Source organism: Balaenoptera ricei, chromosome 19 (genome assembly GCF_028023285.1).
Source record: "Balaenoptera ricei isolate mBalRic1 chromosome 19, mBalRic1.hap2, whole genome shotgun sequence".
NCBI lineage: Eukaryota > Metazoa > Chordata > Mammalia > Artiodactyla > Balaenopteridae > Balaenoptera > Balaenoptera ricei.
In genome coordinates this window covers 35,793,050-35,810,475 of record NC_082657.1, presented here as the reverse complement: position 1 = coordinate 35,810,475, position 17,426 = coordinate 35,793,050, and the positions used below count along the sequence as shown (strand labels likewise).

At 52.1% G+C, this 17,426-nt stretch overlaps 1 protein-coding gene across 6 annotated transcripts in view; it reads right to left on the bottom strand.

Annotated features, from left to right (window-relative positions):
• Positions 1–1,982: 1,982 nt before the first annotated feature.
• Positions 1,983–17,426, bottom strand: part of NLRC5 (NLR family CARD domain containing 5) — a 90,114-nt gene continuing 74,670 nt past the window's right edge. For all 6 annotated transcript variants that reach the window (XM_059905827.1, XM_059905822.1, XM_059905828.1 and 3 more), the window contains 17 exons: positions 16,254–16,340; positions 15,662–15,739; positions 14,786–14,869; positions 14,378–14,461; positions 12,723–12,806; positions 11,994–12,077; positions 9,479–9,562; positions 8,184–8,267; positions 7,704–7,787; positions 7,332–7,415; positions 7,120–7,197; positions 6,299–6,382; positions 6,130–6,201; positions 5,763–5,846; positions 4,489–4,572; positions 4,040–4,123; positions 1,983–3,071 (listed from right to left, as the gene is read on the bottom strand). In XM_059905827.1, the coding sequence (XP_059761810.1) occupies positions 2,960–3,071; positions 4,040–4,123; positions 4,489–4,572; positions 5,763–5,846; positions 6,130–6,201; positions 6,299–6,382; positions 7,120–7,197; positions 7,332–7,415; positions 7,704–7,787; positions 8,184–8,267; positions 9,479–9,562; positions 11,994–12,077; positions 12,723–12,806; positions 14,378–14,461; positions 14,786–14,869; positions 15,662–15,739; positions 16,254–16,340 (1,435 nt within the window). In that variant the 3' untranslated portion in view covers positions 1,983–2,959. The remainder of the gene's footprint in view (positions 3,072–4,039; positions 4,124–4,488; positions 4,573–5,762; positions 5,847–6,129; positions 6,202–6,298; positions 6,383–7,119; positions 7,198–7,331; positions 7,416–7,703; positions 7,788–8,183; positions 8,268–9,478; positions 9,563–11,993; positions 12,078–12,722; positions 12,807–14,377; positions 14,462–14,785; positions 14,870–15,661; positions 15,740–16,253; positions 16,341–17,426) is intronic.

Below are 17,426 nucleotides of genomic sequence, written 5' to 3'. Positions count from 1 at the left end.
GCTGATCCCAGCCTGGCTGTTAAACATGGGAACTTACCAGCCCGATTACCTTCTTAGTGGGAAGAGTCACGTGCAGAAACGGGGAGCACCATTTTGGTTACACTGCTTACTGGTCCAGAGCCTTACTTTTCTTTGAATTTTATCTGTTTTCATAGATCTGTTTAAACTGAGCTTACTTTGGGGAGGAAAGGGGCAGGGAGACCTCATCAGCATGGGGTAGAAAAATAGTCCACGCCTCCAAACAAGTTGGTGGCAGGAGAGGAAGTTTCTTAATGAAATGAGCATGGTGACCGCACCTGACTTGGGCCCAGGCGGCTCTGAAGTGCCGACAGTACTGTGGTGTATTTCAGGGCAGCTGCTGCAAGTTTCTTGGAGTTTAGAACTTGGGCAGAGCTAAAGGGGAAAGAAGAAGGGAAAAGGAAAACAAATAAGCAGCAAATGAAGTGCCTCTGAGCTCTGGGCTCTGCTTGGTGTGCGGTTCACCTGGGCTGGAGCTTCTGGTCGGTGCTCTGTTCCTTCCTCATCTGTGACCTCCCCGGTCAAAGGCTCCTCAGGCTTTGTGGAATTCATACTCCAGTCTTAGGCAAGGGGAGGAAGCAGGACAACCCCCTTGGCGTGAAGGTGCACCCTGATGGCCTCGGCATCATTTCCCGGAAGGGAAAGACTGAATTGGGGCTCAAGGTTTCCAGGTAAACTTCTTGGATCCTCTACCTGCCCATCCCCTCCCCCAGGACCAGGCTGATGGCCCCACTTGATGCCAGGTGTGCCCTGATCCTGGCCCGATAAGAGTGCCCCTGTGTGGGGTGTGGGTACTTGGCACTTGGCTGGAGGACTTTCTCCTCATGCTTGGTGGGGGACCGAGGACAACATGGAGGGTGGCAATGGTCAGGGCCAAGCCATCTAGGTGAACCACAAGTCAGCTGGGACATCCCAGGTTCCCAAGCCAGGTGGGAACAGCCTCTAGCATCACTTCCTAACTTCATTCTGGGTACGGTGGTGAAGTTATCTCAGGACTCGCCAGTGGGCCAGCCTGCCCTCCGGTGGTGATCAGTAGTAACTGCACCCTCCCTGCTCCACTTTTCACAGTGGAGTGCAGCTCTGGAGGAAGGCTCCCCAGATATGGACTTGTTCAACCCACAGGTAGGTGATGGAGAGGCGGTGCTGTTCTCCTGCCATTTCAAACACCTCTTCACTTCATACGACATTCAGCCCTAAAAGGGAAGAGAACGAGCATGTAACCAGTACCTACTTCTTCATACTAGGGACTTTGCACACTTTGCTTCCCTGACCCCTCTGAAAGTCCTGGGGGCCAGGGGGTGTTACGAACATGTACAGAAACAGTTCCTGGCCCTGAAGACAGGCAGCAAGGGGTCAAGTCACATTCCATTCCGTGCCCATCTGACTTCCAAAGCCATGTTCTTGATGTACCACCTGCCTGTGGAAATCCTTTAGCCAGGAGTTCCCAGGCTCTCACAAGGACCAGGCAAGCAGCAATAGTGAGGGGGGATACACTGGGGAGTGGTGGGGACTGCGGCGAACTGAGGGATGTGTGCCACATCTAAAGGACACAGTCATACATCCCCAGCAGATTACTCTTGAGTGGGAATGCTGGACTAGCACCTACGAGAAGCTGAAAATCTGAATTTTGGGTCAAAGTTCTCAATTTAAAATACTGACAGTTAAATCAGAAAAGAGTGTAAATATAATGCAAGCCAAACAAAGACTGTTTCTAACACTATGAGCTTCTACAATACCCTCATGGTGCAGGTGAGCTCTGGAGAGAGGAGGTCACTTGCCTACGATCACATGACCACATATAGAGACAGAGTCTGGACTTGACCCCATGCCTCCTGACTCCCAGGCCAGTGTTCCTCTCAGCATCTCTCTCTGTAGTCTGCCCTGCTCTCCAGTCCCCAGGGCAGGGGGTGAACCACTTCTGACTTTGGTGAGGTGGTGGGACACATCAGACTCAGGCTAGAGGCTGGAAGATCACCCACATTTATTGGTCAAACTTGGCTTACAGTGTAGCAGGGCCACCCTTTGGCCCTCTTGGAAGTAATGAGAACACTGTGTAACACATGCAGCCCCTGGGAGCTCACTCAGATTCTGCTGAGGTAGTGGCTTGATCCAGTGGCCTTACCTGAATATTTTGGCAGTCCCCACCCCCTGCACCCTTAGGCCTAGCTTCGTCCCTTACACAGCACGGACTGGGCCTGTCCAAGGTCAGGCTGGCTCTACCTGGACCTGGGCCTAAAGTCCTTGGAAACTAAGGGAGAGTGGGTGATCCAGTTCACAGATGGGAAAACTGAGGCTTGAGGCAGGAGGATACTCATCTGGAAGCCTCATGGCTAAATCCCTGGCTTGGCCCAGGGCCTTGGCCCTCGGGCCACTGGGCCGGTCAGTGCTTGGATGCTCTCCCCATCCCATTCTGGGCGGAAGACATTTTCTGGCTTAGCTGCTCTGGAAATGCAATTTATAAATACATACTTGGTTTAAAAAAGTAATAAATTAGATCTTGGACCAGCCTGAGGGCATCTGGCCAGCCACATGGCACGTGACATGGACATTTGTCATGTCTTATATATGGACCACCAATCACATGTAGTGCTAAGACCCATGACATTAACCCACAGGCCACACTGCAGGTTTCATGCAATGTCACATGGAATGCTGTCACGTGTGACCTTCTGTGTCACGCATCACACCATGACATGCTTATTGTGTTACATGTTTCTGACTGGTCATGCATGTCCCATGGGATGTAGGGTAGTCTATTGGCTATACTAGGCTCTTTGTTGCCAAAAAAGTCCTCCCCGAAGACTGTTGCAGGAAAAACGTGTCTCTCCCTCGTGGGGCAGGGTACAGGGACAGCCAGCTGAGGCTCTTTTCCTGAGTCCTCTATCCTGGTGGGTGGAAGCTGGCATCACTCGGCTGGATTCGAAAGGTCTCGAGGGAGCCATCAAGTGCCCTGAGGGACCTGTGGCTGGTTGTCGAAGAAAGCAAAGTCCAGCCTGGGCTCCTGGCTCTGCAGACGCTGGGCCGTGTCCGGGGGGATGGGGTTATTCCAGAGGCTGTGGGGCACAGAGACAGACACTCAGCACTGGGAGCTGCTCACCTACTGTCTTGTCTCTGCCCTCCGTCCTACCTACAGATGGGGAAACCAAGGCCCCAAAGGGGAAGAGCTGTTTCCAGAGTTACCTGGCAGGCAGGAGCAGGTATTGGGCCAGTATGGCTACCTTAGGGAGATGGTATCCCCCATGCCCACCCGGACTTCTTCCACTCAATCTTTTTTTTTTTTTTTGGCTGCGACACACGGCATGCGGGATCTTAGTTCCCTGACCGGGGATCGCACCCATGCCCCCTGCAGAGGAAGCGTGGAGTCTTAACCACTGGATCGCCAGGGAAGTCCCCTTCACTCAATCTTCTTCCCCGGGAGCTAGCTTCTTCCCCAGGCCATGCTCATATGACACATTGGACAAATAAGGAAAAAGCTCCCCTTCTGTAAGACACTTTACGTCCATCGTCTGAAATTGTCATAACATATTGAGTTTTATAGAGCGAGGCACTTCACTACTACTCTAGTAGTGTACTAGACGTCTACTATGTAAGTGGTGTCCCTTAGATGCAATACCCTGAAGTTCAGTGCACCACCTATACAACTGTACGTGGTGGCCCTGATGATAGCTACCATTTTAAGTGCTTACTACGTGCCCGGCATTGCGCTCAGTGCTTCATATAATCATTTACTCTGCCGAGCACCTCTCTGAGGTAGATACTATCACTACCTCCATTTTACAAAGGAGGAAACTGAGGTTCAGAGAGGTTGAGTTACTGACGCAAAGTTACGCAATCGGCAACAGGCAGGGCTGGGATTTGATCCAGGTCTGCTTGCTGCCAAATCCCTGATGGTGCGGTCCAAGTCTCCTTTGATAATTCCCGACCCAGGTCCTGCCTTCTCCTACAGGAGGTGCCTTTACATTGTAGAGGTTGGTGTGCTCACCCCAGCCCCAGCCATCCCTGCCCCTGCAAGTCCTGTTACCGAATGACTTGGATGCCAGAGCCCTGCGCCAGCCCTTCAGCCAGGAGCCAGGCTCCGTAAGCTGTGATCCGATTCTTCTCCAGGCTTCCCGATGGACGGCGGAGGAAGGGGAAAGAGACTGACGTGAGATGGTGAGACGGGGAGGAGGCGGCCGGAGGGGTGATTCCCTGTGTCCCTTCCCTGTGCCAAGGTCGGGGGTGGGGACAAAGGCTCCCCACGCATGTGCTTAGAGAACTCAACATTCAACAGTGCAGCGGGAAGGCTGAAGGCCGGGACCCAGGGAGAGCTAAGCTTGACAGGGGCTTGGAGTGGACAGGAGTGAGCAAGTCCAGGAGGGCTTCCTGGGAGTCGGGGGCCTGAGCCAGTGGCCTCTTGGCTTTCCCCAGGACACAGGTCCCCCTTTGGCCCTCCCCACCCCCTTCTGGCTTCCCCGGATGTGCCCCTCATACTCCACTCTCTTCAGCCGGCCCATCCGCGGCAGGACCCGGGCCAGCTCAGCAGCTGCCTCATCCCCGAGCAGATTCCAGGACAGCCTGCAGGGTAGGGGTGCCGATGTCAGTGGCAGGAGAGCAGTGAGGGTAGAGACAGGGGGCAGGTGGGGAGGGCTGGGGGCCACAGGGATGGGGGAGTGCCACGGGGTCCTGCGTGCCCTCCCTGAAGACTTTACAAGGCACAGGAGGCTCCTTCTGACCTCCCAACCCCATTCCCGAGCTGGTCATCCCTCGGAACCCAGACAGCTTAGGAGCTGGCTGTCCTGAGAGTTCAGAACATGAGGTCTGTGGAAACATCATGATCCAAACTTCCACCATGCATGTGCCTCCATCCTGACTTTGCTACATCCGTGTACCGCCTATATTATTTGTTTCATATTTTTCTTTAAATCAGTCCTCCGTCCCCTCTTTTTTTTTTCACTTTAAGAAACTGATCTTAGGAAACATTTATCACTACTATCAATGAAAGACTTGTGTTAAGGACCCTAAGTAGAAGGTAGTTACAAGGATAAATACAGTGCAAACAATGGTATTAACTTCTAGCTGGAACCTGCGTCCTTCCTAAGGTGCTAACCCTGTGGTCTGCCCCCTGCTGGCTACAAAGGGATAATCACCAGTGTTTGGTGAGTTAGCCCTGATCTGAGACTTTCTCTTTGGTGTAAAGTAATGGGAAGAATTAAAATCTTTAGGATGCAAACCTAAAATCTTGTAATCCCTTGTGTCCTGTACTTAAGGAAATTCCATTTTCTTCCACCATGCTCAGGGTCTCAGGCTAGTCCTGGCAATCTAGTTTATCCCTGAGGCAATACTCCCAGGTCCCAAGGTCCGAGCACCTCTGATGGCCAAGGGGGAGGTGGGCATGGCCAGTGGGCAGGTCGGGGGGCCTGCTGGTTTCAGCCACTCCTCACTACCAACAGGTGGTTCGTAAATCAAGGCTCCATAAACCCGGTGAGGTAGTCTATCCAGATGCTTCCCAAAGGGACAATCGGGAAATGGTCCTAACCATTTCCATCTGGTCCACTGCCCCTCACCCTCCACAGGTGGGGAAACAGGCAGGAAAGGCTCAACAGCTTAGACAAACAACACTCGCAGCTCAAGTGTTAAAACTTCCTCGAGAGGAGCTTTGAGCAAAAATGACCTTCCCTGTACAAGATGGGAAGACCTCCAGGGAGGAAGGAACCAGGCCCCCAGGTGCCCGCCTTGCCCAGCTCAGGGCTCTCCCAAGCACTCACATGATTTCCTCCAGGGCCGGGCAGAGCACGAAGCTGGCAGTGAGGGGCTTGGCAGTCTGGTTGTCAATCTCACACGACACCAGGCTGGAGACGGAGAAGGGGATGGGATGTAGGTATCTGAGTCAGGGGCACCCTCAGCCTAGTGCCCCTCTCCCCACCCTGCAATCACAGCAGGAGGGAGCAGAGTGGCCAGCATCTGGGGCACGCTGGGAGTCTTAGGAAAGTGCCCCCTTTTTTTTAAGTTCCAGGCTCCCCCCATACCTGAGGCCTCTGTCACTTCAAAAGCCTTCCCAGGTGTCAGGCTCAGCCAGAGAAGAACTGCCCCTACTGCACCCCAGCTCCCCGGTAGTCAGAGGAGGCTACTTACTCGATCTGCCGGAGCAGTGGGAGCCCCAGACGGAAATGTGGGACCCCTCCGGCCAGGTTGTTCTCTGCCAATCTGCAGGGCAGGGGAAACACCCGTGAGAGGAAGCCCCAGACCGCAACCCCCCACCCCCACCCCGGCCCCCTGCCCAGGCTCCGCGGCCCCTACTCACCTGATCTCTTCCACGTGTGGACATCCATCCAGGGCCTGGCCCAGGCTCAGCGCCCCCTCTGGGCCAAGATGGCTGGATGGCAGGCTGAGGAAAGGGAAGGGGTGAGAGGAGCCTGGGGGACCAGGTATGGGAACTGGGGGGCTAGATCCCCCCAGCCTGAGCCTTGTCTCAGGCTGCACTGCCAGACCTTAGACAGTCTCTGGGTAACTGCCACCCTAACCCCTCTCCCCACCCACACAGGACCTGGGTGGGTATCAAGGGCTCTGGGTTTGGGGTCTGAGATCCCAAGTTCAAGGCCTGGCTCCTTCACGTATTAATAGGGTAAGCTTTCCACACCTCTCCAGGCTTTAATTCCCTTGCCTGGAAAATGGAGCAAGTAGAAATCCCGGCCTCACAGGGCTCTAATGAGACCATGGACATAAACTGTAGAGTGGCAGGGCGCTTTTCTCCTGCATAGCCCTTTGCTGACCCTTCCTCACTCACCCTCGGAGACTGGCTCACAGGGTACGCTGAGCTATGAGGAAACTGAGACTCAGAAGGGGCAGGGGCTCGGCCAAGGGCCCACAGGGGGCTGGTGGCAGAGCCAGGACGAGGCTGGGTCTCCTGATTTCCCTGCCCCAGACTCCAGAGGCAGGGGAGAAGCAGGCGGGGGAGAGGCAGGCAGGGGAGGGGCAGGCGAGGGAGGGGCAGCCAGCCCCAGCACACGCCACAGTTTCCCCCAAGGCGGGGCAGCTCAGCCGATGGGGGCCTTGGTCCCCTAGTGCTCCTGGGGGAACCCCTCCCGCTAACCCTGCACACACCGCGGGCAGGGGGCCACTCACTGCAGGACCCTCAGGTGCCGGGGCAGCCCCCTGGCCAGCCCCAGGGCTGTGGGGTCTCCCAGGGCGTTGCAGCCGAGCCTGGAAGAGGAGAGGGGATGAAACTGAGCACCAGGCTGGCCTGCCCCAGACCCCTGCCCTGTGCCCACTGGGGGACCCAAGGGCCAGGTGGCCTGCGGGGACACAGAGGGCAGCCCACCCGGGCAGACACTCACATCAGCTCCTCTAGGCGCCTACAAAGCGGGAGACACTCCGCCAGCCGCGCTCCCCCTGCCGGGCCGATGCCATTCGCCGAGAGGCTGAGGAGGGGCAGACGTCAGACCCTTGACTCCCCCGTCCCCCGCCAACCCCACCACATCTGCTAGGGCCCTAAGAGACAGCACTCTCACCACACACTGTCCCAGCCTGATGGGACAGAGAGGCCCAGGGAGGAGCAGGGGCTGGGCTGGCTCAAGGTCCCCAGATCAACAGTTCCAGGAGGTAACCAGCCCCAGGGCCTGGACACTGAGGTTAGGGGGGGAAGCCAGAGTCTCCCCGGACCGTGGTGTAGCTGCTGAGGACCCCTGTCAGGAGGGCTGGCCACTCACTCTATCTTCCTGAGCTCAGGCAGTCCCGGCAGGACAGCAGCTAAGTTCTGGGCACCGGTGTCTCCAATCTGGTTGTGGCTCAAGCTTGGGGAGAGAACAGCAGGGGAATTGCAACCATCAGCCTGCCACCCATCTCATCCTGTCCGTGTCCTCATCCCAGAAGAGGAGGCCGACGTCTAGAGAAAGGCCTCAGCCACAGTGATAAAGTCCCCTCACCCTATGTTGGGTGAGGACTCCAAACTCTTGTCTTCTGTTTACGATGTTCTCCCTGGTGTCTGACCTAAATCCCTCTTGCTGCAATCAACACTCTCATATCCTATCTTTGGGTTTCCCGAGGTTCTGGGTCTGGGGTGATGCAGTATATAAGTGGGTGAAGGTGACGAGACTCAGAAGTGAAGAGTGTCCTCAAGGAGCCCCTTGCTTCTGTCATCTTCCCCTGCCAAAGTTGTCTTGGGTCTAGTGGAGGGACAGGCAACTCACCCTAGCTCCTCCAAGCTGGTGGCAGCTCTGAGAGCCTTCGAAAGGTGGCAACAGCCGACGTCACCGATATCACTCCTGCTCAGACTGGAGAAGCAGGGCCAAGAAGCCTTAGTCAGGAGTAAAGGCATTTGCAAGTGCAGTGCTAAGAACTCTACAGTTTGCAAAGCCTTTACATATCCAGGAACTCATATGTCAGTCACAAAACTTCCGAGGAAGGGGGATGGGCAAGGTGGGCAGACTGTACCCAATATCCAGAGGAGAATTCGGAGGCCCAGGGAGGAGCCGTGATGGGCCAAAGACTCCCAGGGCCTCACAGGCAAGGTGGAAATGAAAGGCCAGAGCCATTGGCCTGGAGCAGTGGCCACATTTTTTTGGTTTGGCCAGGCTTTGCCTCAGCCCCTATGTCAGGGATCTTCAGGCCAGCCCGGCTGAATGTCAGTTTCACGTGTCTCTCACAGCTCATCCTGTTCTAATCTATAAAAATAGTGGGCTTTTCCTTAAACCCAGTCTATTTATGGTCTTCTCTGCACTTGACCACACCCTGCCTCTGTGAATGGGGGGAAAAAACAAACGAAACAAAACAGCTGATGGCAGAAGTATTAGTCTGAGGGTTGCTTGTTTTGTTGTCTTTTGTTTTGCAAATTAATTTTTAGGGAACTGCCTTTCGGTAAATTAATTTGGGTGAAATGACCTGGTCCCCCAAACTCTGAGCTCATCTCCTACACGCTCTACCCTGCCAGAGTGGGGGCCGGGGACTTGGATAAAAACAAAACAGTGCTTTGTGTCATTGCTTGGGTTTGTTTAGAGTCACAATATTTCATATTTTGAAAAATCACATGAAAAGAACATGTGCTATTTGTTTCTCAAAGTGGCCAGGGGCACAAGGGCAGAATATCAAGGTCATCAGCTCTGAGGCTAGACCATCGCTACTCAAAGTGTGGTCTGTGGCCCCCAGAACTGGCACCACCTGGGAGCTTGAAATGCAGAATCTAGGCAACCCACATCCGTGAATCAGAAACATGAACAAGAACAGAGGATGAATTTGTGCACATGAAGGGTTGTCCTAGGAATTGGGCTCAGCCCCTTCAGGTCACTTTTGTAGCGCAGAGGAAGCTGGTGGCAGTAAAAGGCAAGAGCTGTGACACCGACCTGGGAGGGTTATAGGAATGTGCCGAGGACAGGAGCCACAGAGGGTTCTCAGGGAGGGGTCCCAGTGTTTCCCTAGATGGGTGGTCCCAGCAGAACTTGGAAGTACCTCCTCCTACTCACTCCCATGGGGTCACTTGGTCACTCACCGGAGGCTCTGCAGGAGGGTCATGTGGCTTAGTCCTTGAGTGAGTGCAGCCAGGGTAGAGCCGCCCAGTGGGAGGTGGCTGAGGCTGGAGGAGAGGAGGCCACAGGAGGACTTGGCATGCTGGGCTTGGGTCCCTGACGCAGACCTTGAGTGCTCAGCAATGCCCAGTGATCTCCAAGACAGCCACTTACATCCACACAGTGTAAAAAAAACCCCAAAACTGTACAGACAAAACTGCACTGGGAAATCCAAATGCTGTTTTCTCTGTAAGAATTATTACAGTCATCCAGGCAGCAGTTCTATATTCTGAATCACACTAGACCCAGACTACTGATCAGTAATCATAGCGACCACATACCAAGTGCATACTAAGGGCCATTTAGAGATGATGTGATATACAGTTATCCCCATTTTACAGATGAGGCACACTGAGGCCCAGCAGTCACACACAGAAAGTGGCAGCCTCAGGAACAGAAGCCAAGGCTGTAGGATTCCCATTCCTGGGCCCAACCATGTGTTACCCATGGCTCATGCTCCTTACGGCCCCCACCTTGGGCAGGAGAGAGGAATAATAATAATAACAGTAATAATAATAATGATAATAATAATAGCAGCCAATACTTGTAGAGTGTGAATTCTGTGCCAGGCTCTAAGTGCTTCATGGGTGTGATCTCATTTAATCCTCACAATCACTGAGGGGGTAGGTCCAGCTATTATCCCCAGAGTTAAGATGAGGAAGAAAACAGAGAGAGGTTAAGTACCTTGCCTAAGCTCACACACGAAGAGGTGGAACTGAGAGGTGACAACCATCCTGGTTTGCCCAGAACTGAGGAGTTTTCCAGGATGCGGGACTTTCAGTCCCAGCTAAACTGGGACAGTTGGGTCACTATGCCAGGTGGTGTGGCTGTTAACTAGCACCTACACCCCTAACCATTTCACCCTGATGGACAGGTGGGAAAAGTTGGCTGGATCTGAGGGGAGCTGCTTGTTGGAGAGGAGACACTCAGAAATGACAGATCTGAAACTGGAAGAGGTCTCTGGGGAGTGAAGATCCATCCCTTTCCTTCAGACAGAAAGGAATCATTGGGACTTCCCTGGCGGTCCAGTGGTTAAGACTCCGCGCTCCCAATGCAGGGGGCATGGGTTCGATCCCTGGTCAGGGAACTAAGATCCCGCATGTCCTGTTCTCTGAAGCACTTCCAGCTCCTGGCTCTGGCCCGGGTGCCCAGGTGAACACACATATATGTTAAACGCATGAATGAGCCAATGAATGACCTCACTGGGCCTCCAACTCCACCCCAAATAAAAGCTTCCAGAAGAAAGGGAGGCTGAGCAGAGGTGCAGGCACATGGGGGGAAGCCAAAGAAACATCTCAGTGGGAAGACAGTTGGACCCTCTGGTCAAAGGTCTCCCTAATACCACCCCCTGACCCCTGCCAGGATATGCAAAGAGGGACAAAGTGGAAGAATTTCATTCATTGTTAAGGGGCAAAAAGTCAGAGAGCTGCTTTTAAACTGTATTCAAAAATGTGTCTAAAAAAATCTGGAGGAAAACTCACAAACTGCTCATTTACAGAAGTTTTCCCAGGGGGTGTCATTGCCAGGGATTTCATGTTCATTGTTACATATTTCTATGATGATGGAACTTTTTATAATTCATGTGTATTTTTGGTCAACGGATAAACCTAGAGATTAAAAGCAGAAGATGCCTTGTCAAGTGTTCTGTCTCGATACTGTCATGTCTGTGCAGGATGGGGACCTGTCCTTTAGACTGAGGCTGTTTCCAGCGTTTCTAAGAATTTGGTGACTCCAAATTATAGGTGAGAGTAAAAGTTGCCAGTTACTAAGGAAACGATTGTAGGCAAATGGCAGTGGTCATCTATGGGTTTTTTTTCTGCCAGAGTTTGTTTCCCTGTCTTGTGTTAATAGTCCCCTGAAATACCACCCCTGACTCAGTCCAGATAATTGGATGGGCATGTGACCCAGATCTGGCCAATCAGATTATCGTGTGCTTAGAGCCACAGTGATTGGTTTAGGGGTGGGCATGTGACCTGGGCTAGTCTAGTGAGACTCATTCTAGGGACTTGTGTTGTAGGTACAGGGAAAAAGGTGCTCCCTTTCCACTTGGCTGGTAGGAAGTGAACCTGCAGCTGCAGGGACAGCCTGCCTGAGGATGAAGTTAAGAGATGGGGGGTGGGGAGGGAGAGAGAGGGAGGGAGGGAGGAGGGGGAACAAATAGAGAACCTGGATCCAACCAAGCCTGAAATCAGTTGCCTTGTTATTTTCTGTGACATGAGTTAACACATTTCTGGGTCGGGTTGCTTTGACTGAGTATTCTGTTTCTTATGATGAAGCATTTTGATAACACCCAGAGCCAGGTAAGGAAGGAAAAGGGAGGGCATTCAGCTCACCTGGGTCCATCCAGGAGATTGACAGTGGTGTTCACTAGAGATGCAAAGGTTCTTAGACATGCTCCCAACTCCCCCGCTCTCACCCCCATTAACCACCACCACTTACTCAAGCCTCTTCAGCCAGCACTTGCCCTCAAGGGCCCGCGTCAGCACCTTGGTGCCCTCCTCGCCAAGTTGATTGTTAGACAAGCTGGAGGGGACCAAGCATGAGGTGAGGGTTAGACAAGCCTGCCCAGCCCCTGGAGCTGAGCTGTCAAATCAGCCCCCCTTACCACCTCAGTCCCCCCAGGAGGCTGGCTCTGGGTCCACAGATCCCAGACCACCCTTCCTATCCGGGCTCCACAGGGACATTCCTGGCCCCAAGGGTCAGGCTCTGGGGTCCCCGAGGAGGTGGGCACTGCAGTCACAGCTGACCCAGCTGAGAAAGGATGCCCTGGAATGAGGGCTGCACCAGAGGAAGCCAGGGACAAGTGACACACACCACACACACACACGTGCAATGATCCCTTCTGCCCCTTAGCTCTCTCTCTACCCAACACCCAGAGCCGCTCTAGGCAGAGAAGGATGATAAGCCCCATTTTACAGATTAGGCTGTCCAAGTCTAGAGAGGCACAGTTATTCGCCCAAGGTCACTCTGAGTGAGTGATAAAGTCGGGACCAAGAATCCAGTGCTCAGCCTTCCCCAAGCCACACCCAGAGTTGCCGGGCTTCATCAGGGAGAAAAGCGACAGGCTGAAGTCCCACCACCCACTTTAACCAAAGGCACAACTGTCCTCCCCACCCCTTGCCTTTAGCTGGGCCATCCCTTCCCGGACCCTTCCACCCCACAACTCACTCCAGCTCCTCCAGGTGGTGACAGTGGCTTAGACCAGATGTCAGGTGGGCTAGCCCATTGGAGCTCACACAGCTGGAGGTCAGCCTGGTGGGGGTCAAAGGGAGGCAAGTCAGGTAGGAGCTCTGGGTCTTGGGAGCTCTGGATGCTGGTGGCAGAGGGCAAGGAGGTGGGGTGGGGAATGGTTCCTGGCGGGCAGTGGGAGGGGACCTTCCTTCCCTTCATAAATCTCTCTCATCAGGGAATCTTTAAGTCAAGATATAGCTTGGAGGCAGGCACGTGGACTAGTTGAATACTTCTTTAAACCACAATCATTCAGGTAGCAACTTCACAATGTCTGCCATAATCAGGCATCACTGTAAAGTCTAGCTAGTTACTGTCGTTTACCATGAGCTCTGCATCTTTATTTAAACAAAAAATGTAGCAAGTATTGGAGAGGGTGTTAAAGATATATTGGTACCAAAAGGAGACCTTCTCCCCGATGCGATCGGTTGAATTAAAAGAGAACTGAGAGTTACAAAAGCTCCACTTTGCAACCATCATCCTTGATATTTGATTCAGGCAAGCATTATCAATGGATGCTAAAATTCATGGGTGAAAGTTTGAGGAAGACCAGGATATTTACATCATCTTAAAGTATCTTCCTACCAGATAACTGGTTAATTACAAAGGGAAAAACAGTAGCTTTGCAAGTGAAGAAACCTGGCAGACACCACCTTAACCAGGTGATAACAGTTAACATCACCAGTAAGGGGACAAATAGGCATCATGTGCCTCCCGATGTGACACACTGAGAAGAACACAGCAGCACCTCTGTGATAGTCCTGCCCCAAATGCAGAACCTAAATCTAAGCATGAGGAAACAGCAGAGAAACCCAAGCAGAAGGACATTCTACAAAGTAACTGGCATGTAAATGTCATGACAGTATGAAACACAAAGAAGGGCTGAGGACACATTCCAAATTGAAGGAGACAAAAGAGAGATGACAACTAAACACAGTGTGTGATCCTGGATGGAATCCAGGCCTGAAAAAAAAAGCAATAAACATTATTGGGACAATTGGCAAAATTGGAATATAAACTGTAGTTTAGATAATAGTAGGATATCAATGTTAAATTGCCTGAATTTCATACTTTTACTGGATTAGGGGAGAGAATGTTCTTGTTCTTAGGAAATTCACTGGAATATTAAGGGGCGAAGGGGCATAATTATGCAACTTTCAAATGGTTCAGAACAAGAAAGGGGGGGTGGAGAAGAGAGGGGAGGGGTGAGGAAGGAAGAAGGGAAGAAAAGAGCAAATGTGAAAAAATAACGACACAGGGTTAATCTGGGAAAATGGCATATGGAGGTTCTTCTCAGTCTTCTCGCAACTTTTCTATTAGTTTGCAATTATTTCCAAATAATAAAGAAAAGAAAAAGAAAGAGCATTCAAAAGGGAATCACCTTCGTGCCACGTGGCCATGTAGATGACCATGAACCCTGGCATCATCTCCAGGGTCATGTGTGGTCCCAGCCCATGGGATGGGGACACAGAGCTCCTTTGAGCGCAGGGTTGGGGAGAACAGGAAGTGTGGGGGCGGGGCTGAGCTGCAGGGGGCGGGGCTGAGCTGCAGGGGGCGGGCGGGGGAGGCCCTGAGTGAAAGTCTTGTCTGCATACCGGAAGTTCTTGAGCTCAGAGAGGGACAACAGGAGGCTTTGTAGCAGCAGAGCACTGGCTTCGCAGAGGTTCACCTGGGACAAGCTGAAAAGGCCCAAGCATATTCCAGAGGATTTCAGGCTGGACACACCTCAGGGATCAAACATCACATAGAGATGGGGAGGCCAAGAGAGGGGCAAGGCCCACCCAAGAGCTCCCAGTGGGGCAGGGCTCCCCTCTGCCACCCTGGGGCTCTCCCCCACTGGCCAGGTGTGAGTCTTTCCTGCAGAGGGAAGCAAGAATGCTAGCACAGCCCCAGGCTCTGCTCATCCCCATCCTGCACTGGCCAGCCTCTCACCTATGGCCTGGAGCGGGCACTGGGGTCAATCAGAGAACTCAGGGCCCCAGACAGGGTTTCGGGGTGCTGACCTGAGCTGCCGCAGCCGGGCGCAGGTCTCCATCAGCTGCCTGGCAAGAAGGCTGTGGTGGGTCCCAAGGTCACAGTGAGCCAGCCTGGAGGTGGAGAGGGAGGCAGCAGCTTCTGAACACCCGGCTCAGTACTGGAGACTCAGTCCCTACCTGCAAGGAGCGTTTCTTACGGTGGTAAATAAATGCTAATCAAATAAAGTCCCCCAATTTACTAATCAATCATGGGAAGTACTATGAAGGAGAGGTCAGGATGGGGCACCTGGTATGGCTGTGCAGGTTGTTCACTGCACAAGGAGACCCAGCCAAGGAAGTGAGTTGGGGCTGAGATCCAGGTATGGTCTAGTCCTCACAATGTATACTTGCAGGGCTGCATTCCCCCAAAGAGGTGACATTTTAATTTCCAAAAACTTGCTATATGGATTAGAGGAGCTGTGAACCCAGGCCTCTGTAAGAATGGATGATGGGAGGACTTGACTAAGTCTGGGGGGGTTGGAGGGGCCTCCCTGAGATGGTGGCATTTAAGCTGAGACCTGAAGGATGAGGTCGAGTTAGCCAGGTGAAGAAGGATGAAGAAGGAAAGGGAGGAGAGAATATTCTGGGCAAGAAACAGCCTGTGCAAAGGTCCTGAGGTCAAAGAGAGCAAGGTGGTGTTTAAGGTACTGGAAGCTTAGCTGGAGCCTAGACTAGGGTTTGGGGTAGGGATAGACAGCATGAAGAGGTAGGTTGGGCCAGATCTCACAGGCCATGTAGAGACTTTGGGCATCAAAGGACTCTGAGCAGGGGCATGAGAATTACTGGTCAGAAGCAGCAGTACCCCTCTCTCCCCCTCCCTCCATCACCAGCCTCTCTCTTGGGGCCCCAGGTACTGGGTCCCACCTGAGGGCCACGGCTTCTGGGTTCTCCTGATGGGGAAATTCCAGCTGGATACAGAGCTGCTGCTGGGTCTCGGAGATGCTGAGGAGGGAAGGGGTAGCCAGCGTGAGGCCCACAGCAGCTTTCCCGTATAGGCTGTGCTGGGACTGGGGCTGCTCAGCCGACTGAGCTCCCAGACCCACTGGGGACCTGGACAAGGTCAATGAGACACCAGCGCCTTTGCTCTTAGCTAGTCCATGGGATTCTGGCACCTCTGGTCACAGAGCCATGGTGTGTGTTACTGTCACCAGGGGCCCCTTCCAGACAACCAGCAGGGACTTCCAGCAGTGTCTGTCTGGGATCTAACGGCCCTTTGTCTTGAACCCGGGGCTGCCTTCCTCTCTCTGGCCCTGCGGCTTGCCTACCGCACAAGTCCCAACAAGTATGTGTAGCCCCTCACATATGCCCCAGGAGCTTCTGCCATCTTGGGGACCCAGAGAACTCACTAGGGATTCAGCTATTACCCCACAGGACAAGAGACCAATGTCTAGATGACGGATGGTCCCAATGGTCATGAAAAGATGAAGAACTTGAGGGGCCTCCTCCCTGGACTTACCTTATTTCAGTGACGTTGCCTGAGGCTTGGGCACAGACTTCTAGCAGCGTGAGCACCCCGGCTTTGCCCATCCACGGCTCCTCCACCCTGTCACAGAGGTGGACACAGACAGAGGTCGCCTAGGGTTAGTGGGGGTGGGGAGGAAAGTGCCAAGGGGGCTGCCTAGAGGCTTTTTGGGTTTTGCTGATTTTTAAAACAATAAAATTTAAAATTAGGCATAAGCATAAAACAGAAAATTAATATCATCCTTGTTCTAACAGTTATGCAACCATCCAAAGGGAAAATGTTATTTTTTTAAACAATATTTTTAGGTTTAAGAAAAGGTCTACATAACGTCACGTTGCAAAGATAAGGAAATAAAACTGTATATGAAACATGATCCCAATTTTGTATTTAAAAAAAGGAAAAATATATATGGAAAGGGAAAAACACATATGGTGAGGAACAGGGAGACAGAGCTATGAGAAAAATATATTAAATGTTAATGGTGATTGTTTCAATTGTAGAATTCTCCTGAAGGGTTTTTATTTTATTTCTTCTTTAGTTTTCAATATTTTCTGAACTTTCTACAATGTGTATGCATTAATTTAAAGATTTTTTTTGATGTGAACCATTATTTTAAAGTCTTTATTGAATTTGTTACAATATTGCTTCTGTTTATGTTTTGTTTTTTGGCCACAAGGCATGTGGGATCTTAGCTCCCCGACCAGGGATTGAACCCACACCCCATGCACTGGAAGGCGAAGTCTTAACCACCGGACTGCCAGGGAAGTCCCTGTATGCATTAATTTAGAAGCAGGAAAAAGAGAGTTGTTTAAAACATTGCTGCTTCTAAAGTTATGTTGAATTTTTTTTTCCAAGTACTATTTTCTTCTTACGTTCTTCTGGGTTTTCCACAAATTTCTACGAGGAGTACACGTTATTTTTAGAGTAAGACAAGTTTTATTTTAAAATGCTATTTGGGGTAATCTAGCGATTCTACACCAAAGAATTGAAAGCAGAGATATAGAGATATTTGTACACCTATGTTCGTAGCAGCATTATTCACAATAGCCAAAAGGTGGAAGCAATCCAAATGTCCACTGATGGATGAATGGCTAAAGAAAATGTGGTGTGTACACACAGTGGCATATCATTCAGCCTTAAGTAGGAAGGGAAATTCTATAATATGGT